The sequence below is a fragment of the Serinus canaria genome, chromosome 1 (genome assembly GCF_022539315.1).
Source record: "Serinus canaria isolate serCan28SL12 chromosome 1, serCan2020, whole genome shotgun sequence".
Taxonomy (NCBI): domain Eukaryota; kingdom Metazoa; phylum Chordata; class Aves; order Passeriformes; family Fringillidae; genus Serinus; species Serinus canaria.
The window spans coordinates 103,832,768-103,860,498 of record NC_066313.1 but is presented as its reverse complement, the minus strand read 5'-3'; the positions used below and the strand labels follow the sequence as shown (position 1 = coordinate 103,860,498).

The window sequence follows — 27,731 nt, the reverse complement described above, 5'->3', positions numbered from 1 at the left end:
CTGTTATTTATTTTTTTTTCTTTCAACGGAATGATTTGCTAAAGCAAAGATTTCCAGAGGAAGCAAACCAAAATTAAGTGAAAGAGAGAGGCAGAGCTTTCACCGATGTTCAAATTTTCTGCAAGGAAAATACAAAAGGCACACATTTCAAACATGCAGTAGAAAAGAAATTTATTTCATTTAGCACATTTGGAATGTACACTGGGTTCATAAAGTAATTTGGGTGTATTGTTACAATCTCTTTACTGAAAGACTGGAACAGAAGTTAGAAAAAAATAATCCCGTATCTTTTCACTGTCTAATCTGCTTTACAAAAGGCACATGAAAAAATCAAACCAAGCTTCTGTTAATGTTGACTTTTGGATGGTGGGAAGCCAGTTGAAGCAATTTGCCAAACTGTGTTACCACTGCTTTATTTTTAAAGCACTTTCAATACTTAGAAGGCATAGCAGCTGTCATGATGTCATTTTGAATACCCAAATTGCATGCTTATTATGACTTCAGATGTGCCTCTCTGGTGGAGGGTTTTTTTTTTTCATTTTTTAGGAGCTTTGGAATTTATTAACAGAAGCACATCTACAAGATAAACTAGGTTAATCTATGCTCTAGTGTAGGCTGCTTGGCAAGCCATTTAATAGCTAACTCTTTGATTTTAATGGTTGTGTTAATAAATAATAGAGGGTATAATAAAAATTAAGCTATTTTGCTGAAAGAAATATCAGTAAATATGCTGCATTCATAAAGGAGGTTACGTTTGTACAGCACATGTACATAAACCAGCTTGAGCTCTAGGACTGTCAGATCTAGCATTCTGTGCAGGCTTATTTGCCATGGTGAAAAATAGCTTAAATTACCACCTGCTAAACTCTAGTTTAGCTGCTGAAAACAGTCTAATTATGCTAGTGTAATCTATTTCAAGCAAACTCAGGTATCTCTATGGTGCTCTGCAGTTCAAGCATGCTAAAAATATTTTAGAAAAGTGATATAAAATGAAACGACGCAGTGTGAAGATTTTTTTTTTTCCGTATAGTATTAGCAGTGTAGCAGCAGTTGGTTTAAAAATTAACCAGACTGCAGCTTTGTATGCCAAAAAGGGATATAAAATGTGTAAGTTCAGGCTAACCAAATGCAAAAGCAGACAAGTAGGGACTTGACATTTAATTACAACGTATTGCCCCATGTGTCTCCTTCATTTTTCTGCTCTTAAAGTGAGTGATTTAAGTTTCAGGACAAATGGTAATTTTGCTTGCAGACATCCCTTTAATACAGGTAGGTCTTCAAATAGTTGCCTGTTAATTGAACTGCACTCTGACTCCTCAGCTGCCTTTGATCCACAGATTGCATGGTATTTCTGATACTGTTGTTGGTCAGACCTGAAGTCCTGTTGCAACTGCTTTCCTTCTGCTAGTTCCCTGTTTCAGCCAGAGTACTCTTAAATACCAAGAAGTGAAAAGGTAATAAGGGAGAAAAGTGTCCTGATAGATTCAGGTCAGCAGTTCAGAAGATGTGTGACTGCTGAAGTCAGTTTGCATTTAGTTTAACTGAATTTTATCACTGTGAGTATCACCCAAATGTCAGGAGTTTAAGACAGCCTTATTTTTTACTGCACAAAGAAGGAACATGTTCAGGCAGATTTTGTTTCTTACTTTCTTGTGAACTTTCTTTTTCTCCTGCTGTTTTCCTTTTCAGGAGCATTAAATGTACAAGAAAGCAGTCCTCTATCTGGACTGTTCTGTTTCTTTTAGAGTTGAGACCAAACAGTCATTAATGTGAAAGCAATACTGATTTTAGAAAAATATGCATAATATATATTTCTGAGTAAACTGAGGTGTTCATGTATGTGTACAAAAGAGACCGGACAAGGTGACTCTTTGTGTACTGCCACATGGGTGAAGCTTTGATGAAAGTGCTCCTGAATAACCTATGAATTTATTTTATTTTTGAACTGAGTGTAATCACCATTGCCTAACTCTCACACAAACTGCATAATACAAGTATAACCCGTTTAGTCTTGAACAGAACCCTTGATGTATTTTCAGTGCTTTGCTTTGCCTCAGGTCAAAATGGTAATAATGGGATGTTTGAAGTCTTTTCAGACTGTTCAGTAATGTATTATCTGAGAAGATGTTATTAAAGTCGATTTTGTATTGCATACTCATTATATCTTATTATTTTACCCTCCATTAGGATCCCAATTTTGTTTCTAATTCATATCAAGAAGCTAGTAAAGAGCTTAGTATGTATGCCTTTTTAAAAATCTGGTAGAAAGCATGAATTTGGCAAGCGGGTAAATGCAAAAAAGTGAGACCAAGTACGTCAATGCTGTCAAGAATTTTCATTCCCATTTTCCAACTTCTACACTTACCCGGTATGGAATAATTGTGCTATGTGATGTAGCTCCCTATACATGCCAGTATATCCTAATTTGCTACAGGATGATTATGTCTGATTTAAATTCTTAAAAATTACTGAAAGCTTAATTTTTTTAAGTGAATGAGGAAGTTGCATCCTGGCATGAGGCAACATTTCTTACCTGCCTCCGAGATGAAAGAGACACTTCTCCAAGAAAGAAGAGTAATCTTAATCTTCACGCATCCAATTCACACACCTCCAAATTGTTGCATTACATTTTGCTAAAATAGCAGACGGACTTGGTTCATTTTTCTATCTTTGGAGGTCTGGGTATTAATAAAAATGAAGCTAAAATTCTTGGGAGCATTATTTAATACTACTAAAAGGAGGTAGCAATGTGCTGTGCACAGTCCTGTAACCTCTTCAGTTAGGACTGAATCAGAGACAGGAGGAAGAATCTACAGGAAGAAATGATACAATAATCTGCCTATGAAGGAAATATTCTCAAATTCTCTTGGAGCTCATTTGCTAGAACATAGCTGGTTATAAAGATAGTTGATAAATACTTGATTGAAATTATATATGTGTATCAAAGAATTTCCAGCTGGTGGTTCTTTCTAAAAGAGATTTTCCTTTTAAGACACTAATGTGCTTGTTCCTGACTGCTCTTTATTATTTAAACAATGTAGCATTTTACCAGTGTTAAGGAAAAATTTACTCAAGTTGAGCAATTTTTACTCTTAAGTTATGGCTACTTAAATGTACATAATAAGCTGTCTATAATGAATGATCTAATTGTTTAATGTTTAGTTGAAATGGCAGCAGGAATTAAATGTTGCTATAGATTAAATTAAAAAGAATCGTATAACTTAAGGACATAGAGAAGAAATAAATGCTGAAATATGAAAGGTAGTAAAAATCATTATATGTGATCTTCAAAGGATTAGAAGCTGACATCCCTGGTTTTTCATAATGGTATTTACACCATTATGAACCACTCCTATTTTCTTCTAACTTCCTCATGAAAGTCTTCAAAGAATCAAGAACTGCTCCAGCTGCTTTTCTTTCCAAAATTAGTTCCTCTGCAGCAGATCTGCTCTTTTTACACTGTTCTTTTACACCCCCTTAAAATTTTTTCATCCTTCATGATGACTCCAGGGCATCTCTGGAAAGGGAATTTGTGTTGTTTTACTGTCTTGGAGACCACAGACCTTTGCATGAGGGGAGAGACAGAAGGAACAGGAATCACAAAGTGGTCTGAGTTTGCTCAATTTTTTCAGATTATCTTCTGAAATGTCAGACAGCTTAGCTCTGAATAGCAGTATTTTGCCTTTAAGCTGAGAATGACTCCAGCCTTTGCTATGATGGCCCAGGAGGACTTGGCTTGTCATGCCATACTGTTAGTGTCCCCTCCTCCAGCCTTCCTGTGTCATGTCATGTCAGTACAAGTGTCCTCAAGGTGCATTAGTGTCACCATGAACAATAATTGCAGTAGCAGGATGCAGTCAGAAATGTTGTTTATCATTCCAGATTCACCAAGGCAAGGCAAGAGGGTGAAAACCACCCTCATCCTTGCAGGCTGCAGTGCACTGGTGACAGCTCTTCATTTAATTTAGAGGATGGGGGGCAGTTCTCTATGGATTACATGAAATAAATGTCAGAATTGCTTAACATGAGGTGGGAGAATGCTGGGAGGCACCTCTAAGCTTTCAGCAGCTGCTGCTGTGTTGGTCTTGTGGCTGGCTTCTCTTGTGAGCTTCTAACTCCCAGTGACCAAGACTGAGCAGCTTCATCCTCTTTGGTTTGTGTATTTTGATTTGTCCTTCTGAAATGCTGCTTGGAGAGGCTGTATTTATCATGAAGTTTTATTCCTATTCAGCTGTTTTCCATGTTTGCACCAGTAAGACCTGTGCCTAGTGCACACATCAGTCATTTGAGTTCTACTGCAATCCAGTGAGATTTTCCATATGGTCTCTTTTTAAAGGTTGGTTATTCACTCATGTCCTTTTCAAGCCCATTTCAAAAAATAGGATTGCTTGGGTTCAGTCAGCCTTGGCCAGTAGTCAGTCTAGGGGAGGCCATCTTTCTGTGTGATTGAGCCCTGTGCAGCACACACCTAACAGACAGTAAACATAACTGTGGCAGAGAGGTAGAATTTTGGAGTAGCAGTTAACCTGGCATCCCTTGAAAATGAAAGCACAGGTGTGTTAGCAGGAATGAGGCTCTTCTAGAGAGAATGAAGGGCTGTTCTGTTACAGAGTATTACCAGTATGGGAGCATTCTGCTTAAAGTAACTGCACTCTTGGTGCAGTTTTAAGGTAACTGTGCTCTTTGCAAATGAACACTTTTTATTATTATTTTCCGAAGTTGTGTGTAATTTATTTATTTTAGGATTTTCTAGTATGATTGCTTCTCACCGGAGTACAGAAAAGGTTTCTGAACTTTCTGACTGCAAACTCCACTCTTGTCTCATTACCATAATGGGATGAACCAGGTGTACATCAAATCCCTTCTTACATTTTTGTGTTTGCAGGCTGAAGAAAAGACACTCCATTCTAAAACCCCCAAAGGTCATGTTAGTTGGTCTGATGACAGGGATGATGGCACATGCTGTGGTGTTCAGCCACTGGCTCTAGAGACACTCAGTAGTATTGTGGCGCCCTGGGTACCTCTCACTTGTTAATTTCAGAGACACTGCTGGCTTTTTCACTCAGATGGACAGGCCTAGTACAACATGAAGAGTGGTTAAGCTTTACATAGAATAACAGTTTACTGTTATTTATTACCAAAGCAGAGTAGATGATAGCATTAGTTATTGTTACAATAAAAGTCAATGGCTGAGACTCAGCTGATGTTAAGCAGTGTTACTTGATTAATTTCTTTCCTTTGTGCATTTGTGTCTTTTGCATTTTAAAGCTGCAATTCCAGAAGAGGCAATATATGTCACTGTAGGGCACCATTAAAAGATTAATTTACAGGTTTTGGGCAGCAGGAGGAAACCCAGCATTCTTACCAGCCAGCCAGGGAATCTCAGCTCTATTGAAACGATGTGAGCTGAAGCTTCTTAGAAAGGCAAGAGTGCCACTAATGTCTGATGAAACATGGAAAATTCACTGGCTGTAGAGGAATCACTGTCTATTCAGGACTGTCCAGTATAGAGTTTTTCACATCTGTTAGGAAGGCATTGTAATTCCCAAAATAGGTTATCCCCAGGCAGCGTATTTATGAGCAGTCTATGAGCACGTCACAAGCTGTGGCTGAGTAAGGCTTTCAGCTTTCCAGGTATATCACTACAGGTTCACATTCTCTGTCCTTGCACCTGATTAAAAACCCTCAAACACTGTAAATCTTATAAAATGAAGGTGAGGGTTTGACCTGATGACATTAATTTCTTTAAAAGAATTAAGTTGTTAATTTCAGGTTAATACCACCTGAAGCATGTAAGCTGCTCATTTCAGTTAGATGATGTCCAGACAGTGAGATAATTGCTGTCCATGGCACCAAGTGAAGGGTGTGTATTTTGCCCTCATTAACAAAAACAGCGATTATAATAATATTCACAATAATATAAACAACAAACCCCTCTTTAAAGTAAAGAGGAAAGGTAGTTTCCTGGTAGAAAGAAGTTTATGAGATGCCTTCAGATCACATTGGGGGGAAGATAAATGGCATGAACAGCTTTTGGTGGGAGGTAGCCTGGCCCATCCCAATGCTTTTAAACACAGTGGGATGACTCTGTCATACAGGATAGGACAATTTCAAATGGAGCCTCCCAGTCACTCAGCAGATGCAGCAGCTCTAGGAGGGACTTATTTAAATCCTGTTGTCTGGCTTATAGATGTGACTCCTTAAGAATAAAAACAAATACCCCCTCATGGTAGATGCTAAATCTCTTCTTAAATAGGTTATTTTAGAAAACTTACTGATTTTAATTTTTATATTGCTTTTAGTTATTTTATAAGGTATTTTATGCAGTAAAAGCTCAAGAATATGAAAATATGTTTTTCCTCTCAATATACTACTCATAACCCAGTGTAAAATCCAGAATTTAGCAAGAGAGGATTAAAAAAAAAAACAAAAAAAAAAACCCAAACTGCAAGATTTTATTTGACTACTGATCTGTGTCACTAGTCAGTGAGACATTCCAGCAGGTGGTTTGATTCACTGACCACTTCTCAGATGAGTGGGTTTTTTGCTTGATTATACACTAGTAAAAAGATCTGCTGCATGTAATTGCAGGTGTTTCTAGAATACTGTAGAAACAGAACATAGCCCTTATGTTTTGAGATTTCTCTCAACATGCAGAATTATGCAAAAATGTTAGAATTTAATTATCTTATCTTTCCACAGTATTTCTGATTTGAGTTACTCCTGTCGGCGCTCTGAACTGAAGTACCCTTCATTAAAGCTGCATTTGTAATAACAGCACTGATTCTTGTTCACTGTTATCATGTTATTAGATAGAGAAAGATATATATTCACTTGAACAGAGGGGTCATCCACGGCTGAGTGATGGGAAAGTCATGATTTCTCTTTGCTCTGGGTTGTAAATATGTCACCAAATACTCCCTCATGATCCTTTTTTCTGTTGGTTCCTTTCCAGGGGTCAGGTGACCTCTTCCACTGCGTCGTAGTTTCAGACCATAAAGAGATTATGCTCTTGGGCATTTACATTGTTCACAGCTTGAAAGTTGCCTTCTGAGCAAGAAGAGGGAGTATTGTTAACAACTTGCAAAAGTTTCACAATACAGCAAGAGCTTTCCAGCCCTCTGACCAACCCGTTCAGAGGATGAGGTGGTACATAGTTTCTAGGAGTGGGAGGAAAGGGCTGGAGGAAAACTTGTGCAGTGCACTGAGCTGCTCAACTTGCTCTGAAATGATAAAAGCTTTGGAAGCAAGGCTTAATGGGTCCTAATTCTTTCAGTGGGCTGTGGGGAGGTAGAGAAAGCAACATTTATTAATTTTTTTTCTGTTAGGATCCAGGAAGGAAAAAAGCAAAAACAATTTCCCAAAACAGAGAGGTAAGAAATTCTGGTGTTTTCATAGGCTTTTGGAAGGTTGCTGCTGCTTGAGCTCCCTTCCTGCCTCCTCTGCCTGTTCCCAGCAGGAGCAGCTGAGGTGTGAGCAGGCAGTGTGTCTGTCCTCCCTCGAGGTCCCCCCACTCAATGTCAGGGGTGGCTTTACATCCAATGCAGCCCCAGCCCAGGGCCAAGACTCATTCCCTGGCAGTCTTGTGTTCTGTGGTTCATGTAAATGGGGCCTCATCCAGCAGGCCAAATGTTTTGAACCCAGTTCGGAGGGGCCTGGGCTCCTTCCCTTGCTACCCAGAGCAACAGGTTTGTACCAGCAGTAGCCCCAGGGGAGGAAAGGCACCACTGACAGTTTCATAGGCACAGGGAGGGGAAAAGTGAAATCACTAAGATCCAGTGATCTTAAGTGACTGTCACCATCTGGTAGGACAGCTGTCCATCAGAAGCGTGGAGATGGTGGCATAAGGAAGGCAGAGGTGAGAGTTGGCACAGGGACAGTAACTGGGTGCAGGCTAATCCTGGTGACAGCAGCGACGGTGGCAGTGGCGGTGTGCGACGGCTCAGCCTTGGCTTGCAGAGCCAAATGAGCAGTGATGCTGCTGCTTGTCCAAAACCTGAGATGAGGGCTCCAAAATGAGCACCTGGCATTGCTGCTTCATCGTTTAGAGCAGATGCTTCTTGGCAGCAGTGTCATTAAGGTTGATGATAAATTCAGAGTGTATTACATATACAGGAAAATATATGTAAACTGTGGCACTTCCAGGATTAAATGTCTTCACATATTGTATTTTCTGCCTTGATCGAGGCCTGAAATATGCATATATATTTACTCACATTTCTGAAAATGTAAATAATAAATAGATAAGCTTCTTTCAGAACACTCAGGGAGAATTTAAGAAAGGCTTCTTCATTTTGTCAAATGCTAGCCATAATATTCTTTTACAGAATACAAATACAGATTTGCAGCAAGGGTACAAAATGTAATTGAATTCATGGTGTGTTTGTGAGAGACTGCTTTATTAATTTCCATTTAAGACAAATTAAGTCTCTTTATTTAACTCACTGTATTCTACACCACATAAAGGACCTGTCGGGATGATGGTGAGAGACAGAGCTGGCAGGAGCAATACATAGAAGTACCCATTAAAAAGGTGTATGCAACTGTGCAGAGAAAAATAAATTATATACAAAGCTGAAACTTCCTTTTCTGCTCTAAGACATGTTTCTGAAATGTTCCCCGGCTTTTATTAAGGTATTCAAAACTACTGAATTATCATACCTCATATTATACATTCAGAACAGGTTAATTAAAATTAATGTAATTGAGACTATATTCCCTCTGCTACCTATACCTGTACAGCATTATAAATGATGCTGGGATAGTTATACCAAAGCTACCACATTTCAAACAGCTTTACAGCCCCTTAGCTCGTATGCCAGCAAGGAAATGTTTTGTCTTTCCCTGATTTTCATCATATTCTTTCTCTAAGAGTCTGTCAGGTTAGAGGAAGCTTATTGAGCTAAAGGGACCTTTATTTTGAGCCGCTACATTTTTTCCTCTAATGTTCTTTTTATATCTACATTGTTGTTTACATTTTTTAGGCACTGTCCCATCAGTAATTCCTTAGGCTCCATGGGTTTCATCAGTAAATTAAATGCATTCAGCAGTGTTGTCAGGTGCTGAAACTGGCTGGCACCAACAGTGTATTTCTGTTCTGGAAAAGCCTTAAGTTACAATATGCCAAGCATCTCTTGGGAATGATGCTTAGGCTGCACAGGAGTGTGTGTGCCCAGGAATTATTTGGGTAGGTGGCAGGGCCAAGAGCGTGCATCTGTTTGTTCAGTGGAGGTGGCTGCCCTGTAGTGTGCAAGTGTGTCCCCTGCCACGCCTCAGTTCCCAGTGCAGCTGCTGGCACTGCCCCTTGGGACCAGCTTCTGTGCTCTGGTCTGCTGTGTCTTTGTCCCCACAGTGGCCAGGAGGTTTTGCAAGCCATGGTTAAAGTATTCAGTGGGACTTGTACTGATATCCTTATTTTGTTAAATGTATGAGGACAGCTTAGCAAAAGCTGAGCCAGGCAATGTCTCCCCAACGGGGTGCCATTCCCTGTCACGCTGCCAGAGCCACTGGCTCCCTGCCATTTTGCAGGTGGGGACCTGGAAACTCACCTGGCTGGGTGAGCTGGCTTCTCTCCAGAAAGGCTCCACATCTCTGGGCATGGCTGGGGTTTGCTTAGGTGGAAAGCACAGAAGTTTAATTAGATATTTTTAATAAGTTTTTTGTTTTAGCAGTAGCTGAGAATCACTTGTTTTTCCCTGGGCATAGGTTTTCCCTTGGAGCTGCCTGCACACAGCCTGGCTCACCCCAAGGTGAGCAAGGAAGAGTTTCAGGGGCTTATCTCCCTCAGTGCCTGTGGTGTGAAAAGCTCTGCAGTATTTCCAGACACTGCTGTAGTCACTGATGTTGTCCTTTCAAGTGCTCTTTAGTCCTGTGCCTTTGAACAAAAGGAAGCAACACTTTAGGACTTAGTGGGGTTTTTTTGGATGGTTGATTGTCAAGATTTGAGGTGTTTAACTTGGTGAAATTTCTAACAAATTTTTTTCCACCTCTGCTCTTTTAACCAACAGGTATAGTCTTGAAGTTCAACATAACATATTCATGAGTCTGGTTATTTCTAGTGTGTGAAGCTGATCTTTTATTCTGATCTTGCCTCCCTACAGCTGACCTGAACAATGTCAGGTTCTCGGCGTACAGGACTGCCATGAAACTCCGCAGGCTGCAGAAAGCCCTCTGCTGTAAGTACCTGCCTGTGCCTCACCCTCTGCCAGGAAGGCTCCACCACCAACACACAAGTTTATTCACAGATATCAGACACAGAAAAACACTCCCACATGTACCCCCAGCTCTGCCTGGTACGAGGAGACCTCTCACCTGAAGGGCCTCCTGCTACCACCGGTTTGCGTGATCATTACAAAACCTGAGTGCTGGGTGGTCTGCTGATCTGTGCCTTGTAAGGCAGAGCAGCAGTTCAGAAATAAAACTGAACATACCACACATATTTCTTATCTTTACATGCTCTAGCCAGGTATTTTCACTGTGCCATGTCACTGTGCCATGTCCTGTGCCAGCCACAGCTTTGAAGCCCAGAGGAACACAGTTGTGGTGTGTTGGGAACAGTGAGAGCTCGGCTGAAATAACTCCAGAGCTTCAGAGCTGGAGTTGCTAATGGTTTGTTAAGTTGAATCTTGAACCCTGAGGGATTATTGCCTTTAAATGAGATCATCTCAATAAACATTTAGCTTCATTTTTTCCCCAGCTTTCAGTTGTGTTGAAAAGTCTCTCATCAGCTGTTACATTAGTGATGTGCATGTTTGAACATTTTAATTCTCCCAACTGCTGTATGTTATTCTACTTTTCACTAGAATTACATTTCCTTTTCAGCTTATTGTAACCTGATAGCTAAATAATTCGCTAAAAGTTTTCTTCATAGGCCAGTCAGTTGCCAAAGCAAGCAGTTTATTAGGCAGTCCAACTGGGAGGATTATTAAAATATTTTAACATTCACTGTTTGGCATTTAATTACAGGGTTAAATTTCTGACACAGTTGCAAATGTCTCAATTGTTGATTTATCTCAAGTTGGATTTGTGCTCACATGCTTTCTGGAACTGTGTCAAACCTCGGTATTTTTGAGCATGTTTACTTTTAGGCTTATAAGCATGGGTGAATTCAGCTAAAGTGTGCAGACTTAATGTCTGAATGTATAAAAAATAGGGGAAAAAAGGAAAAACGTAAACAATAAGTGAGAAGTCTTGTAACGTAATGAAAGATTTCAACATGAATGCAGTGACAAAGAAGGAATTATGATGATTAGAAATATAAACATCTTTTCATGGTACAGCACTTCTGCCACACTCACTGTGGAAATGTGGTATAAAGAAACTGGAGTGATATGCAGTGAGAAGTATTCATAATCAGTGCAGCTCTGAAGGAAACAGAATTTTTGGAATTAACTAGTGCATAAATGTAACTTGTAACAGGTTTTTATGACTGAAAGTGCAAAACTTTGCATCCCATTTTATCTATATTAGAATCATAGAATATTCTGAGTTGGAGGGAACTCACAAGTATGATCCAACTCCAGCTCCTGGCAGGACACCCAAGAGTCACACCATGTGCTTGAGAGCACTGTCCAGAGGTTTCTTGAGCTCTGTCAGGCTTGGTGGTGTGACCACTTCCCTGGAGAGCCTGTTCCAGTGCCCAGCCACCCTCTGGGTGTAGAACCTTTTTCCAATATCCAGACTAAACCTCCCCTGACACAGTTTCAGACCATTCCCTTGGGTCTGTCACTGCCACAGAGAGAAAAGATCAGTGCCTGCCCTTTGTCTTCCCCTGATGAGGAAGTTGTAACTGCAGTGAGGTCTCCCCTCAGTCTCCTCCAGGCTGAACCCAGTGACTTCAGCCCCTCCTCACACAGTTTCACCATCCTCGTTGCCCTCCTTTGGATGTTCTCTAACAGCTTGATGTCTTTTCTGTACTGTGGTACCCAAAACTGCCCCCAGCACTCCAGGTGAGGCCCCCCCAGAGCAAAGCAGAGCAGGACAATCCCCTCCCTTGCCCAGCTGGCCATGCTGTCCCTGATGCCCCCAGGATAGGGATGTCCCTCCTGGCTGCCTGGGCACTGCTGGCTCACATCCAGCTTTCCATCAACCAGGAACTCCAGGTCCCTGTCCCTGGTGCTCCTTTCCATCCTCTCATTCCCCAGTCTGTCTGTACATCCAGGGCTGCCCCACCCCAGGTGCAGAATCCAGGACTTTCCCTTGTTGAATTTCACACAGTTGGTGACTGCCCTGGCCTCTCATCTGTCCAGGTCTCTCTGCAGGTCCTCCCTGCCTTTGAGGGGGTCAGTGATACAGAACTTGCAAACTTGCTCAGTGTCCCTTCCAGCCCTGTGTTCGAGTCCTTTATGAGGGTGTTGGAAGAGCACAGGGCTGAGGATGGAGCCCTGTGGAGCTCCCTTAGTGACAGCTCAGCACTCTGATGTCCCCCATTCACTGTAACCCTTTGTGCCCCATCTGAGAGTCAGCTGCTCACCCATCACATGGGGTGTTTTTCCAGCTGGGGGCTGGACATTTTGTCCAGAAAGATCCCATGAGTAATAGTATTGAAAGTTTTACTGAAATTGAAAAAGATTACATAAACTGGCTTCCTTTGGTCAGCTAGCTGGGTTACCATCTCATAAGGTACTGGAATGGTCTGCCTGGGGATGTGGTGGAGTCACTATCCCTGGATGTGTTTAAAAAAGGACTGGATGTGGCACTCGGTGCCATGGCTTAGTTGAGGTGTTAGGGCATGGGTTGGAATTGATGATCTTGAAGGTCTCTTCCAACCTATTTTGTGATTCTGTGTCAATCTGTGAAAAGGAAATTAAATTTATTAAGCAAGACTTTCCCCTCACAAACCTTTGCTGGCTGTGACTCTGTGGTCCTTCAGGTGTTTTTCAATAACTGATTCATTCCTACCATTAAATAATTCTGCATTCATCTTGGATTTTTACATTGGGTTTGTGTGGCCAGGTTGTGGTTGTGGGTGGTTTCTCTAAGAAGCTGCTAGAAATTTACCCCATGTCTGACAGAGCCAATGCCAGCCACCTCCAAAACAGACCTGCTGCTGGAAAAGGCCGAGCCCATCAGTGGCAGTGGTATAGTGTCTGTGGGATGATGTAGTTGAGGAGGGTGTGGGAGAAAATCTGCTGCACAACAGCAGGGAAAGAGGAGGGAAATCCATGAGAGAAACAGCTCTGCAGACACCAAGGTCAGTGCAGAAGGAGGGGGAGGAGATGCTCCAAGTGCCAGAGCTGAGATTCCTCTGCAGCATGTGGATAAGACTGTGGTGAGGCAGCTATGTCCCTGCTGCCTGTAGAGCTGGAGCAAATGTCCACCTGCAGGCTGTGGAGAAGAGAACCCCATGCCGGAGCATGTGGGTGCCTGAAGGAGCCTGTGACCAATGTGAGACGCACACTAGAGCAGGCTCATGGCAGGAATTGTGAACTCTGGGTGAGGAGCCCACGCTGGAGCAGGTTTGCTGGCAGCACTGTCTGTTCCCCAAGGACTGAATCCTGTGGGAGGGATGCACTCAGGAGCAGTTTGTGAAGCGCTGCAGCCAGTGGGAAGAACTTGCGTTGGAGCAGTTTGTAGAGGACTGTCTCCCATGGGAGACAGGGGAGGAGTGTGAGGAATCCTCCCACTGAGGAGAAAGCAGCAGCAGAAACAACATGTGATGAATTGACTGCAGCCCCCATTCCCCTGCTGCTGCTGCAGGGGAGGAGGCAGAGAATTTGGGAGTGAAGCTGACCCTGGGAAGAAGGGAGGAATTGGGGGATGCGTTTTAAGATTTAAGATTTATTACTCATTATCTTCTGATTTGATTGGTGATTAATTCAGTTGATTCTCCTGAGTCAGGTCTGTTTTGCCTGTGACAGTAACTTGTGAGTGATGTCTCCCTGTCCTTACTACAACCAATGAGCTTTTCTGTCTATTTTCCCTCCCCTGTCCAGCTGAGCAAGCTGAGGTCAGTTCATCTCTTGAGGTTATATTTAGGTAAATTTTCAGAGAATTGATGCTCTCAGAGACATGCAGTGGCGCTTACACTGATTACTCTAGCACATTCTTCATACTTGTATCTAAGGAGAAGTATTTAAGGAATTTGGTTAGCAGGCTTTGTTCCTACAAATATTTTTGCCTGGAGACACCATCATTGTATTTGTGTATTCTATCATTTCAGTGTCACTTGTGAACTCAGTTCAATTAGGTTTTTTTTAAAACCTCAGCTCATTACAAAATTATTTTTCTGCATTTTGGCAATAGTAGAATTAGAGCACAGTGCTGGGTTTCAGGGCTCCTACGCAAAGACAAAATCCCACTTGCAGTAGGTGCTGCTTTCAGCTCTTACTTTTCATTTCTGTTTTAAAATTGCAGGAGTTTATATATATATATATATATATATATATATGTATATGCCTATATATATCTATAGATCTTCTTTTCTGCAAACTTCATAGAGAACAGCAATTTTGTCTACTGAGGAGTACTCTAAAAATGTGTGTTTTCTAGAAGGGCTGCAGAAGTAAAGGTACAGCCTACTTCTCAGTGTCAGGAATAGAAACTCTTCAAAAAGGAGCTATACTTGAACTTTAGTTCTTTTCAGTTCATAAATCAGCCCAATGAATATTAAGACAATAGGATATTAAACCTAAAGAAGAATGTAGAAAATAGCAATCATTAAAAAATAAATGCTTATGTGTTGTGTTATTTAGTGTGTGGCTTTATCATTTCAACTTTCAAAATCGTTGTGAGCATGCCAGGTGTAACTGTTGAACCAATTTTTTTTAAATGTATGGATTCCTTTGATAATTACATCAAAGCATGATGACTTTTCTTGTTTTGCTGCTTTTAAAGATCTGATCTTCAAGTGAAAACCACATCAGGACATCGTGATATCAATAAAATGAGATGTATTCACAAAATTTTCTTGGAAATGTAGCAAAAGAAAATATTCAAGAACTTCTTCTAGGGGTCTTTTTTCCTTTAATTGTATGCAGACTAGATTAAATATATTTTTTTTAATGTGTCAGCCAACAGCAGCAGGTTACAGAGAAGGTGATCTTGCATTCTGGGAGGATGGTTTATACTTTTTATTACCAGCCATATGTTGAGTTTTCTCTAAGTTCAGTTTGTGACCTCTAGAGTGCACTTTCTCCTGCCTGTTAATTGTCACTTCTGTCCTTCAACTGGTTACTTATTCCATGCTGTCTTTTATACTTTCTCTGCAATCTGGCAGTGTCTAGTTAAAAACATACTAACCTTTTCTCTATTGCCTTCAAGGCCAAAGAAATATTTATTTATATAAGTCACTTAGACTTCAAAGTAAACTAGAAGCCACTGCTCACACAGATTTTGGAGTCAGTTTTGTAATTTTAAATAGAAAAGTGCAAAAGAGTGGCAGAGAACCCACAAGAAGTGCAAAGCATAAAATGGTGTGCTTTATTTCAAGTAAAGCTTTTCAAATCACTGCATGGTGCCAAATACTCAGCTCTTCAATACATATCTGATTGTGGAGCTTGTCTTGTGCAAGGTGGTCATTCACAGGACCTTCGTATCTGCTTTTAGGAAATAAATATGCAGTTCTGTGTTCTGGGAGAGGACCCCACACACACATTTCCTAAGTCTTGGTGGGAAAGATGAAGGAGGATCTTAATGTGATGAAGGCCAGAGCCTTCCTTTTTCCCACCAACAGAGGTTCCCCGAAGCAGAACGTGTTGGCAAGTGCTTTTTGCTTGTTAGGAGATAATTGTGTGTTACAAACTTCGGGATAGGACAGGAGGTTGATGAAGAGTGGGCTGAAAGGCTTTTCAGAATATGCTGTTTATTAATGGAAGAGCTTTCACAAAGTGGAATGACCCCTGTTTAGCAGTAGCTGCATATATAATTATGCTGCCACTCAGGCGCCTGAGGGGTTCATTTGATTACTGTTGATTCGTAGTCTCAAAGGAACTGAGAGTTCAGCCTAAAGCTCAGTTATAGGTGTTTGAGGGCTGTGCTCTATTTTCAATTTGACTAATGAATTCTTAGAAGAAAAACATCTTTCTGAAACGCTCAGGAACAGATCTGATGCTTTTGCAGGGTTTAACACTGACCTTAGCATAGCTATATTTTTTATGCTAGTAGGTTAAACATAATATTCCAAAATACTTTATTTTAATAAATGTCTATATATTAATAGGGGGGTGAAAAAAATCCTAAAAACTCCAGTAAAACTCTGCACAAAACCATGGACTCAAAGTTAAATATCTTGGTGTAATAGTAGGGATAGCATTCCAAAGTTTCCTTGTTCACTTTAGCACAAGGTATGTTAGGCCCAGAGGACAAAATTTTCAGTAGTGCTTAAGGGATTTAGTAGCAGAAGTAAGTTCCAATTGATTTCCAATGAAATGTATACTCTTGAAATTCTTTTGGCAATTACAAAATCCCAGCGTGCTGTCCAAGCAGCATTGCAAACCAGCCCTGTGGGCAGCTAAAGTATTTCTCATCTCCCACTAGGACATCAAAGGGGCAGTTTCATCCTGGGTAAAACAGGATACTCAAGTGTGAATTTGCCAAATGGGCCCTTAAACAGGATCACGTTCTAAAAAATATTTCTGTATGGTGTTCTGCATTTAGCCTCTGCTCATTATATAGGTTTTTTGACATTATGAATAGATGCTGCTTACCAGAACTCAATAAAGCACCTTTTTTATTCCAGTGAGAGAAAAACTGGTCTTGCAGTTGAGTCAGTTCATTTTCCAGTTTTGCAAGGAATTTCCTGGATGATTTTGGGCAGTTCATTTTGAACCAGATGCTACTGCCTTGGGTCATATTACATCGTGCTGCACTATGTGACTGCTCATGGTGTGAGCAGGATTAGCAGCATCTGGGCTTCAACATCCCCATTGCTCACACCCTGGAAATTCACTGCAAGAATTCTGCAGTGAATTTTGCAGTTTTCCCATGGCAGCCGGAAGATCATCATGAAACATCTCATCTTTCTGATTTCCTTTGTTCTTATTCCTGCCTTACTTTGTGAACCAACATCCCATGATTTTGTGTGCCCTAAGTGTGGTGCTGCTCGGTGATGTTAGTTTGCAGAGGTTAAGAGCTGAGAAAGGAAAGTTCAGTTTTGCCCTGGACATCTGCATTTCAAAATTCAAGTGACTTAAATTGGAACAAAAATCAATTTTTTAATGTCTGTGACAAAAATCTCTGTTGCATATTGACTATAAGTTTAAACATGTCTTTTTCTGTAATGCCATAGAGGTAATGATAATTATAAATGCTGTTCAAACTTAAGAATGGATACATTTAATTAATAAATATTGAAAGAGGATATGTAGTGCTTCCAGAACCTTCTTTCGACTCTCCTCACTAGAGGAAAAGTAACAGAGAGGTTAATCATGGTTCAGCTCAGATTTGTCTTCATATTCTTTGTGGAGTTTGGTTTGGTTAAGATTGCTCGACTTTTCTAAGAAATGGGCAATGCCTGTCAGGAAAGCTAATGACCTGTGCCATGGTGAGAGCACATTTGCTAAGTGCAGTAATCAAATATTAGTCTGTCTGTCTGTAGGAACATAAAGCATGAAATACATAGTTCTTACTTGCACAGCAATTTGTGTAATATTTCCATAGGACTCAAGAGCATAATAAGTACTTTACAGCTAAAAATGAAACAGATACACACTGGTCTCTAAGGCCACAGCCAAATAACAGTGCATCTGTAGAAGTTCTGAAACCAGTCTTGCATGTGACTTTCAGAGGACATTTTGCATCCTCTGGCCAGGCACATAAGCCAAGTACAGTGCTCTATTTACTTTTTGGATGTGGGTAATACAACCACTGTTTCTCTTCCGTCTTTATGGCTGTGTATTTTTTTTATTTCAACAGTGGATCTCCTGAGTCTGTCTGCTGCCTGTGATGCCTTGGACCAGCACAACCTCAAACAAAATGACCAGCCAATGGATATTCTGCAGATCATTAACTGCCTGACCACCATTTATGATCGACTGGAGCAAGAGCACAATAACCTAGTCAACGTCCCCCTCTGCGTGGACATGTGCCTCAACTGGCTTCTGAATGTCTATGACACGTATGTAAGGGGGCTCAGGACATGGGAAAGCTCCTGAAGCTTTCCCAGTAGCTCAAGGGGAGGGGGAAGGTGTATTGAGCTGTTTGCCTCATTATAGCATGGGTGGCTTGGAGTTGAGAAACAGGGTAGTTAAAGTGAAAGTTTAATAAACCTAATGGTTTAATGGCTGCATTTAGCTGAATCAATACAGCCCTTGGTTAGGCTTACAATTCTGGATTTACTAAACTAGGTAATGAGAGAGCTGGAAAACAAATTTATAAGCAGATTTTTGTGTTCAGACCAATTCTGTGACTGCATGTCTGTCCACAGTAGGTCATGACTTCACATGGCATTTTAATTTATTTTGGTAAAGAAATTCAAGAGAATTATCAAGAAGCAACAGAGTGAACACCGTATAAACTCTTGCCTGTCTGTATCTCTGGATGTTAAACCTTTTCAAGTATGTCAATTTTCCATAGCTTTCAATCTTCTTCAAAGATGGAAGAGGGTCATCTCTTGTCTAATGTGCTTACAGCCCATAGCTGTAAGAAGATTTGAAAAACATTTAATTCAAAATTTAACTTTAAAAAGTGTACCCATCAGTATAAACACAACAGACTAAATATACCTGAATAAAATTTATATTCCTTTTAAGTGGGTTAATGATACTGCTTATAATGTATAGGCTAATTCCAACATATGTTTGTAAGCTCATTTTAGAATAAGCCATTATATTTGTATGTGGTGAATTTAATTTTTAAAAAGTCAGTTGTGTGTTTTTATCAGCCACTTCCAGCCAGACATGCTCATTTCTGTGGCAGAATAAACATTTACCTGTAGAATTGGAAGGTCATGGGACAATTACTGTATTTCCATTGACATTTTGAACCATACTGTTGTTATAGGGCCATGACCTTGTTCTTCCATCCACCCTTTGTCACAGCAGTGAAGCTTCAGTTATCACCTGCAAAAAAAAAGTACAGATTTGTACAGATCATGTCTTCCTGAAGGATCACCTCCAATAAGTCTGTTTTTTGTGACAAACGCTGCAGCAGCTGTGGATTACCCAGATACATTATATTTCTTATAGTTTACCAGTACTAGGGAGTGAGGCTGTATTCATTCAAGAGCCACGTTATATTTGTTTAATCTGCTTTGGCTTTCACAGAACAGTGGTCCACTTCTTAGTTACCATGAACCATAAATAACACGTAGATGAGGACTCCCAGTTAGTGAAAACAAAACATGTGTTAGGGATATTCATCTGTATCAGTCACATAAGAGGCAGAGAGGGAACTAAAGGTCATTCCACAGGCTGCTCCTAAGCTGAACTGTCCAGTTTGGATGTGGCATGTGCACTAGCCATATCCAGTCTAGCTTTCTTTATGTTGCACTGTGCTGCAAGTACAACACTAGAAATTATAATTATCTGCCTCCAGGCAATTCCCTAGGTGTGCTGAGGAGCTGCATATTGCAGGGCACAATGGAACACAGAGGTGTTTTATGTGTGAGGAAAGCTTGTAGCTATTTTACCAAAATTCAAGTTTAAATTACACTGGTAAGAGAGGTGACCTTGGGGTTACGTGTGTTTAGTTTTCATTGTAAACTTAATAGTCAGAGATCAACCAAAGTGCACAGTGCTACCAGAGATGTTTAATTAAATGTACTGCATCTTTACTTTTCTTATAATTGAAAACTGTCATTTGTAAAGATATTAATCAAATTCACAGTCAATGACTGATCTAATTATGGGTACAGCTCTGCAAATCCAGCACATTTCGGATTTGTTTTAATTGATCAGTCACTCATGCTCATTTGCAGTAGCTTGCTAAATTATTGGTTTGACTTGGGAGGAGAGGAGAGTGAACTGAACAACTCATGATTTGTACAAGTTTCAATTTAATTGCCTTGCAGAGCAATCATTATTCTATATTCTTCTCTTGTATAATTTGCATGAGTCTGGTATTCATCAGGAGGAGTTTCTCAGGGCACAGATGATAATTAATTTGGAAAAGATTTGAGGGAGAAGCGTGAGAGGACCGGAGTGTGGAAAGCGTAGGTAAACTAAAAATGCTTCTTATTCATGATGAAAAAAGTAAGATTTTTTAATAAAAAGGAATTCTAAAAAAAATATTCTAAATTTGGCTTTGTCCACAGGTTTCTGTCTGTATCTTTTATAGGGTTTGCAGGGGAGATGTGTGGGTAAATGAGCACTGCTGGCTTCTCAGCTCTTTCATAGGATTAAAAAGACCACATGCATCTTCACCTGTGGTGCAGCCTGATGCATGACCATGGCCTGCCTCTACATGATTTATCTCATTCCCAGTGGGGGCCTTACTGGTGACGCTTCAAAGCTGTTGATAAGTCTCTGCTCCAAAAATGTTGGGTTTAGGCATTAGCTTCCTGTTTTGTGTATGTCTTGGTTTGCAATAGATCTTACATATTTGAAATGCTATCAGAAACACAAGTCTGGGGGGGAAGCCAGCAACTGGAAGTAAATTGAGTTAAAGCAGATGAGGGAGAGAAGATGTGAAGGTTTGTCAGTGCGTCGCCTGCAGCTCAGAGGAGGATGTTGTTCTCGCTGTCACATCAGAAAGCAGAAGTAGTAGCATGGGCACGTTACAAGGCAGGAGTGAGCATGGGGGGGAAACTGACAGGGGCAGGGGCAGGCAGCAGGGGCTGGTTGGAGTGTCCCACCCCCTTGGCACTGCACAGGAGAGCTTTGAGCCCTGCCAGGAGGAGCTCAGAAGCCACACCAAGGTGTTAATGGCATAACTGTACAGCCTGCTTGCCCTGCCACGATTTCTAGGCAGGCTTTATCTTTCACCTGAACATATTACAAGTGTCTCTGTCACTGCATACTTCTGGCAGAGGCTGGTTTTTTGTGCTTGGCTTCCTGTTGCCTTTGCAGGCAAGTCAGGGCATGGCTTGCAGACAGTAAGCCAAGACTTTCTAAAAGCGACTGTTGCATTGGATTTCTGGTGGAAGTAAAGCTATATTGTCTTTGGCAAAAGGACTAGTTTGCTGTTCTGTCAGGGATCTCATCTCCTCTGAGAATCACTCAGCAGAAGTTCATAAAGAAGCCTGTACAAGGAAGCATAAAGACCCTTTGCTCACTTTTTTTATAAAAAAGGAGATGAGTGGTTATTTTCGATTGAGGCCATTTCTCGTAGAGTTCATACAACAGCACGCTGCAGTTCAGCTATGCCTGTGAAGCAATGTTTTAATTTTCTACCTTGACTAATAACCATCCAGCTTGAGTATTGTCTGAGAGATTTAATTTATGAAGTCTACAGTACTGCAGTGAACTTGGTTATAGTAAACAAATTATGACATGATTGGATTTTATTATCAGCCAGTGTTTCTTTTCCATTAGGGGTCGAACAGGAAGGATCCGTGTCTTATCTTTCAAAACCGGTGTCGTGTCCCTTTGTAAAGCACACCTGGAAGATAAATACAGATGTAAGTCCATGTAATTATTTTGCGTTTACCTTTTGTTTGTGTTCCTGTTTTATTCCTCCTGGATTTTTATTGAATGAACATTTAAATAGCATACAGAAACATTATTTTAGATATTGCAAAGTGTGTTGTTTCACCTTGTACTGTAGTTTTAGGTAATTTAGTCCTGGAGTTGCCAAATATTTTGGTCACACCCCTCCCAGCAGAAAAAATTTTGACCATGCACTTCCAATAGATGTAGATGTATTTATAAATTATGTACATGTACTGCTGTACTAATATATTGTCTACATTATAAAGCATACCAAAAGAAGAAAGTTAAGAAGGATGTGATAAGGATTAAATAAGCACTATTTTGAAACTTTCAATTGAATTTATTATCTGTACAAAAAGTATTTCTTTACTGCACCCTGATGGATTGTCTTGAACACTCCCTGAGGCATAAGAACCCCTTCGGAGACCACAGGTTCAGCACACCTTTACACACAAAAATGCGTGGCTACAGGACACTTGCATTACACTAATTTTAGATATATTAACTTTTTTAAATGATTCTCACATTGTGGTCAGTCTTATTATGTACTTTGTGTTTAAATATAGTTGCAACCTTTAAATAAATAAATACTAAAGGTGGGCAAATTTTGCATATTTTAAGAGAAAAAATACTTGAAAAAATTCCACTTGCAGTCTTAGTTTTACATGACTAATAAGTCAGTTCACTAATGAGACTAGGATCCAGAAAAGAACTACTGATAAATGTAGTTCTCAAGAATAACTTTCTTGTTGAATTAACAAGGTATCACTCATTCAAGCACCTAGAAATACTACTGAAAATCCAACCTCTAGGGTTTGACCCAGTGCCATAGCAGTTCATCAATTGTTATCATTTTACTCTCTACAAATGCAAGCTGAAGAACTCTAAAGAGAAAACATACAGTACCAACAGTGGGGTCTATGCATGACAATGTGTAATTGGATCAGATTTTAAGGCAATCACAATGAATGTCACAGTTTAGATTTCTAGATGTTTCATGTGGGTGGTAAGAAAAAGTATTCAGAAAAATCTTTGAAGAAAATTTGTACAGATATTTTTCAAAATGATATTTCAGCTAAGATTATCAAAGTTATAAAGGAAAACATTTATTCATATTTTAGATTCTCCTGCAGTGTGTGTGCACAGTAATGCATAACCTATTAAGTGTCCTATAACCTTGCTAAGGACATTTAATGTTTTAATGATGGAGAAATTGAAAGCTGAATAGCTGTGGGAGAGGAAGGAATTGTGTCTGTCATGCCATCCATGCTGAAGTCATAGTGCAGTTGCCATTAGTATTGCTGCAAGTATGCAATGACTTGCACCCCTTACAATTTTTTGTCTCATTTGTGCAGCAGAGCAGAGTTGGTTGTGCTAGAGCACGAGTCTTAAGGCTTGCAGAGGTGATGGAAGCATTCATCCCAGAATTATTCATTATAAAACTAGACTTTGCAAGAGTGAAATTCATGTAATTAAAAAATAATCCTTTCTCTATCTTCCTTTGGAAGAAAACAGGTGTCTAAGCAGTGCTAGGAAAGTTATCTCAAGCAGTGCTGAAGCACCTTTATAATTGTATCCCTGGTGTTGGGTAAAATATTAAAGTGACTCCAAAAAAAGAACATTATTTTATTCTAGTCTTATTTTGCTCTCTCTTTGTTTTTTTAACTATTGAAAAGTAAGGAGAATTTATTCAGGTAATGTATTGTCAACAGAGATGTTGCCAAATAAATATTTTATTTAATGATAATTTGTTTCTTCTTTTTATAATGAATTCTATAACCTCCTCAGTATAGATATAGATTATAATTAATTCCCATCAAATTAAATTGAGTTTATGAAGGGATAATAATTATGTCTTGTAAGGATTCTTTTCTAGAATGATGCAATAACAGAACATGGCATCAAGTGACATTTCCCTTTAGAAGCAAAAACTTATTATGATATTAAAATTTCTGATGGATGGCAGGTTCTGCCATATTGTAATTTTTATTTTTTTTTCTATTAATTCTCTTGAATTAAAAGATCATCATGTATCAGAGTTAGGGGGCTGTTGGTTATCATTTGAACTCATCTGGAAGAGAAATGGATTCTCAGAGTTGTACATTGATTACTAAGACTTGAAAAGGTGCTCTGTGTTGAATGAAATTATTTTACCATTAAACATTATTTTTTAGACATCTGTCTTGTGGCTTGAAGATCCTGCTGTTTAGTTAGCTGTGTTATCAAGTCTCTGCTTCTGTTACCAGTAATGACACAGGTGCTGTGCTAGAGTGGCCTTTCTTCCCAGGCACAAGCCAGTAACACGATTAAAAATTACCACAAGACTCACATTTCACAGCAAAACCCCAGTGTTTACGGGAGCAAAAGCAGCCAGATGGAAGTCGTATTTGTGTTCATGTCCTCCAAGGCTGTTGACCGCACCTGTGAGCCTTGGAAACGCCGCAAATCTGGGCTGCTTGCCACATCCTGGTGGTGATGCTTGACCTCTGGTGTCCTTCTCCTTCCTCCAGACCTGTTCAAACAAGTGGCGAGTTCCACTGGCTTCTGTGACCAGCGCCGGCTGGGGCTGCTGCTGCACGACTCCATCCAGATCCCCCGGCAGCTGGGGGAGGTGGCCTCCTTCGGGGGCAGCAACATCGAGCCCAGCGTCAGGAGCTGCTTCCAGTTTGTAAGTCTATGTTTGCTGGCTCTGAATTTCCTGACTGGTATCTTGTTGTGAGCTCACCTGTACTTCCAAGGAGGGTTGAAAATCTGGGATGAGGATTAGGGTACTGTGGGTCATGTGATGTCCGGAGGAGGGCAGCAAGGCTGGTGAGGAGCTTGGAACACAAGCCCTATGAGGAACGTTTGAAGGAGCTGGGGTTGTTTAGCCTGGAGAAGAGGAGGCTCGGAGGTGCCCTTATTGCTCTCTACAATTTCCTGAGGGAGGTTGCAGACAGGTGGGGTCGGTCTCTTCCACCGAGCAGCACTGACAGAACCAGAGGACACAGTCTCAAGCTGTGTCAGGGAAGGTACAGGTTGGATATGAGGAAAAAAATTTTCACCAAAAGAATAAAGTACTGGAATGCTCTTCCAGGGAAGTGGTAGAATCACCATCTCTGGATGTGTTTAGAAAAAGACTGGACATGGCACTTGGTGCTATAGTCTAGTTGAGGTGTTAGGGCATAGGTTGGACTCAGTGATCTTAGAAGTCTCTCCCAACCTCATTACTCTGTGATTCTGTGATGGTAGTGGCCTTTGGCTTATTAAACTGTTCCTTTGATGAGGTGTATTTGAATTAGCTCAGATGGAAGATAATTGGGGCTCCTGTTGGAGCTGAACCCTGCGAACAGTGTCTTTGTTGCAGCAGCTCCTGGTTTTACAGTTTTCTATTGCCCAGCAGTAGATAAGTGTTTATTGCTGCTATGTTGGTGAACAGCAGTGGTTTATCTAAATTTTGGGCATGTACATAGCAGTGACAGCCAGGTGCCCAGGGGAGCAACAGGCAGCCGCCTACAGTGCTGTCTAGGGGCGAGGAGTGCTCGATGAGCTCCTTCCACTCCTTGAATGGATAATACCAGTTTTCTTTTAGAAAGACTACTGAAAGAATTCCTGTCCTGTCTGTTGAGGAATATACAGCAAACTGGAGGCTCTTTTTCAGACTTGTAAATTATTTAATCTGGGGAGGAAGAGAGTTAAGGGAATTATTCATCCTTATCATAACTACCAGCAGAATGCGCAAGATGAAGACAGCTGCTTAGTGAAAAGGTAGAGGAGGGGAGGTAATGTATGGTCTGTGATTAACTCTAAATGCATCTTCTACATTACAATGGGAGAAAGCTCTTTTCCCATCTCCTCACTGTCCCTGAGGGGTTTTTTTGTTTGCTTGGGGAAGGGGGGAGTTGTTTGCTTTTTTGCCTGCTGCTCAAGTTTCATTATGTAGTAGTTTCAGTTCTGTAGTAAGCAAAACACAGCAAGTGTTTTCAATGAATATTAATGCTTGGAAGTAGACTGCATACACACTATGACTTCGAAAAGAATCTAATTCTAAAATCACCACAAACTTCAGTCCTGATGGGACATTTACTTTCTGTATTTTTGACATTTCCTGTGACAGATTAATTCTACAGGATTTACATTTACTGTTTCTGTCATTCATGTCATGACCTTTTATAATTCTAATCAGTATTTGATGCCATTTCAGAATGAGTGTTTTATAGGGCTATGTCCTGGGTGAATAACCTATGCTCACAAACTGTGCACAGTAATGCTGATAGCTGTGTTAGACCCTGCTGGTGCTTTCAACCCTTGACTTCCATGTTGGGCTTTCAAGTGACACCAACACAAAATGATTATGCAGCAAATCCATGGTAAAAATTTTGCACAAATGACCTTCCTCAGGAATTAGGACTCACTGGATTGTGTTGTTTTCCCAAGTGAATGTCAACAGCACTTTAGAACACCATTGAAAAGCTGATAAGGAAAGTGACCTCAGAATCTGGCAAAACCAGATAGTTTAAATTTTTTAAAGAGGGCTGCCATTCTGTGTGTTTACACTAGGAATGAAACAATATAAAATCACAGTGATGAAACACACCAAACCCCGTTTCTTTAAAGTAGGAAGATTCTGTGTAGGTCTGGGAGTTGCACTTAGTGATTCTTGTGGGTTCCTTCCAACTCAGATTATTCTGCTGTCCTGTGATTTTGTGATAACTGTTTATTTGAACAAAAAGGAGCTAGCAACATCATCATTAGAAATGAAGACATGCCAGCAGGCTGAAAGTTGTACCACATCCAGCTGCTGGCATTTCTAGGAACAGCCCAAGCACAGCTGGACACAACCTTTGGCATGCTCAGAACATCAGAAAACCTGAAGTTTCCTTCTCTTACCTGCACTGAAAAATAGATTTTTTTTCTTACCTGAAATAGGAGAAATGTCATCCTCTCTTTTTTCCTTCAGATGAAGCTTCATTTCAACTCTCACAGTGCAGTTTGGTTTCCAATATGGGCTGCAGCAGAACAGAGATCTTCTAGGAGGGAAGGAAAGGGGGAGGGAGGCTGAGATGAGATGGGGAGATAGAGGAATAAGTGGGCTGGAGTCCTAGGGAGAGGAGCAGAAATCCAAACACAGGGAAAGCCCTAATGAAGGCAAGGGAGAAGGGATTAAGGAGTAGAAAATAAGGATAACTCTTAGGGAATGATAGTAACAGCAGTAAGAATAATAGTGATGAAGGAAACTGTGAGTCAAATGAGGCATGCAAGAAAGGAGCAGCCAGGAATGGAGATGGATAAAGAAGTAAGAACTCCCCATGAGAAAGGGAGAAGGGGAGCACTGAGACATCCTTTCAGTGTAGGATGGTGGGAACCAGAATCCACAGGCTGGGAGACAAGCAGAGAAGTATTGGTGGGGGGAACATGGAGCAGCCCAGGAAACAGGGAGGCTGGAAAAGCTGGACAGCCAGGCAGTACTGCTGCCCCCAGCAGCCTCCTGTTACTGGAGCAAGATAATTCCTTCTTGAAGAATATTGTGGGAGTTCATAGTTTACATTACTGCATGGAAACTAATTTAAGTCTTTCTTTGTACACCCACATTGAGGAATGCTTTTTCTTTAGTTTTGGTTTTTTTCTTCCTTTTTTTCTTACTTCTTTCTGGTGATGATAAGCCAGCAATGTAATTGCAGTCATGTCAGAGTTGCAACAATTGTGTGCTTCAGAAGTGGTTCTCCCAGCTCCCTTGGGTTAGGTGCCCTGGCAACGGCCTTGTCTGTCTGCACAGCACCAGAAAAAAAGGGGATGTTTACTGTTCCCAGAGATAACAGGGGAAATCTCTCCTGCTTTTTGAAGTGTGAGTCCTTGGGAATGAGGTTTGGGCAGGGAGGAGCCCAGCCCTGCTGTTGGCAGCAGCCTTGCCTGCTGCACACCTTTGCTCCTGAGAATTGGGTCCTCTTCTCCCGAGGCTGCTGCTCCAGTCCTCCTGCTGCTTCTCCCTCCTCCAGCACTGAAAGCACTTGTGCTTTCTGTAGTTTTCTTCATTTGCTGGAAGGTGCTGGTAGAAGTTCTTGGGAGGAGAATGATATCATGGGACTCATCTTTCCTATTTGGGGCAGGGGTGTGTAATTTCTGCTTTGAGATTTTAAAGAAAAAGTGCTTTTAAGTTTGGAGAGCAAAGAGCTTAATCCAGTGACCACTTGAAGACTGTCTAGTTCTGCTTAAGCTCAGAATGCA

General features: G+C 40.7%; 1 protein-coding gene across 12 annotated transcripts in view; it reads left to right on the top strand.

Annotated features, from left to right (window-relative positions):
* DMD (dystrophin) overlaps positions 1 to 27,731 on the top strand; it is a 971,087-nt gene that overhangs the window by 893,713 nt on the left and 49,643 nt on the right. For all 12 annotated transcript variants that reach the window (XM_050969735.1, XM_050969772.1, XM_050969742.1 and 9 more), the window contains 4 exons: positions 10,101 to 10,175; positions 17,854 to 18,055; positions 21,411 to 21,496; positions 24,038 to 24,195. In XM_050969735.1, coding sequence (XP_050825692.1) covers positions 10,101 to 10,175; positions 17,854 to 18,055; positions 21,411 to 21,496; positions 24,038 to 24,195 — 521 coding nt within the window. The remainder of the gene's footprint in view (positions 1 to 10,100; positions 10,176 to 17,853; positions 18,056 to 21,410; positions 21,497 to 24,037; positions 24,196 to 27,731) is intronic.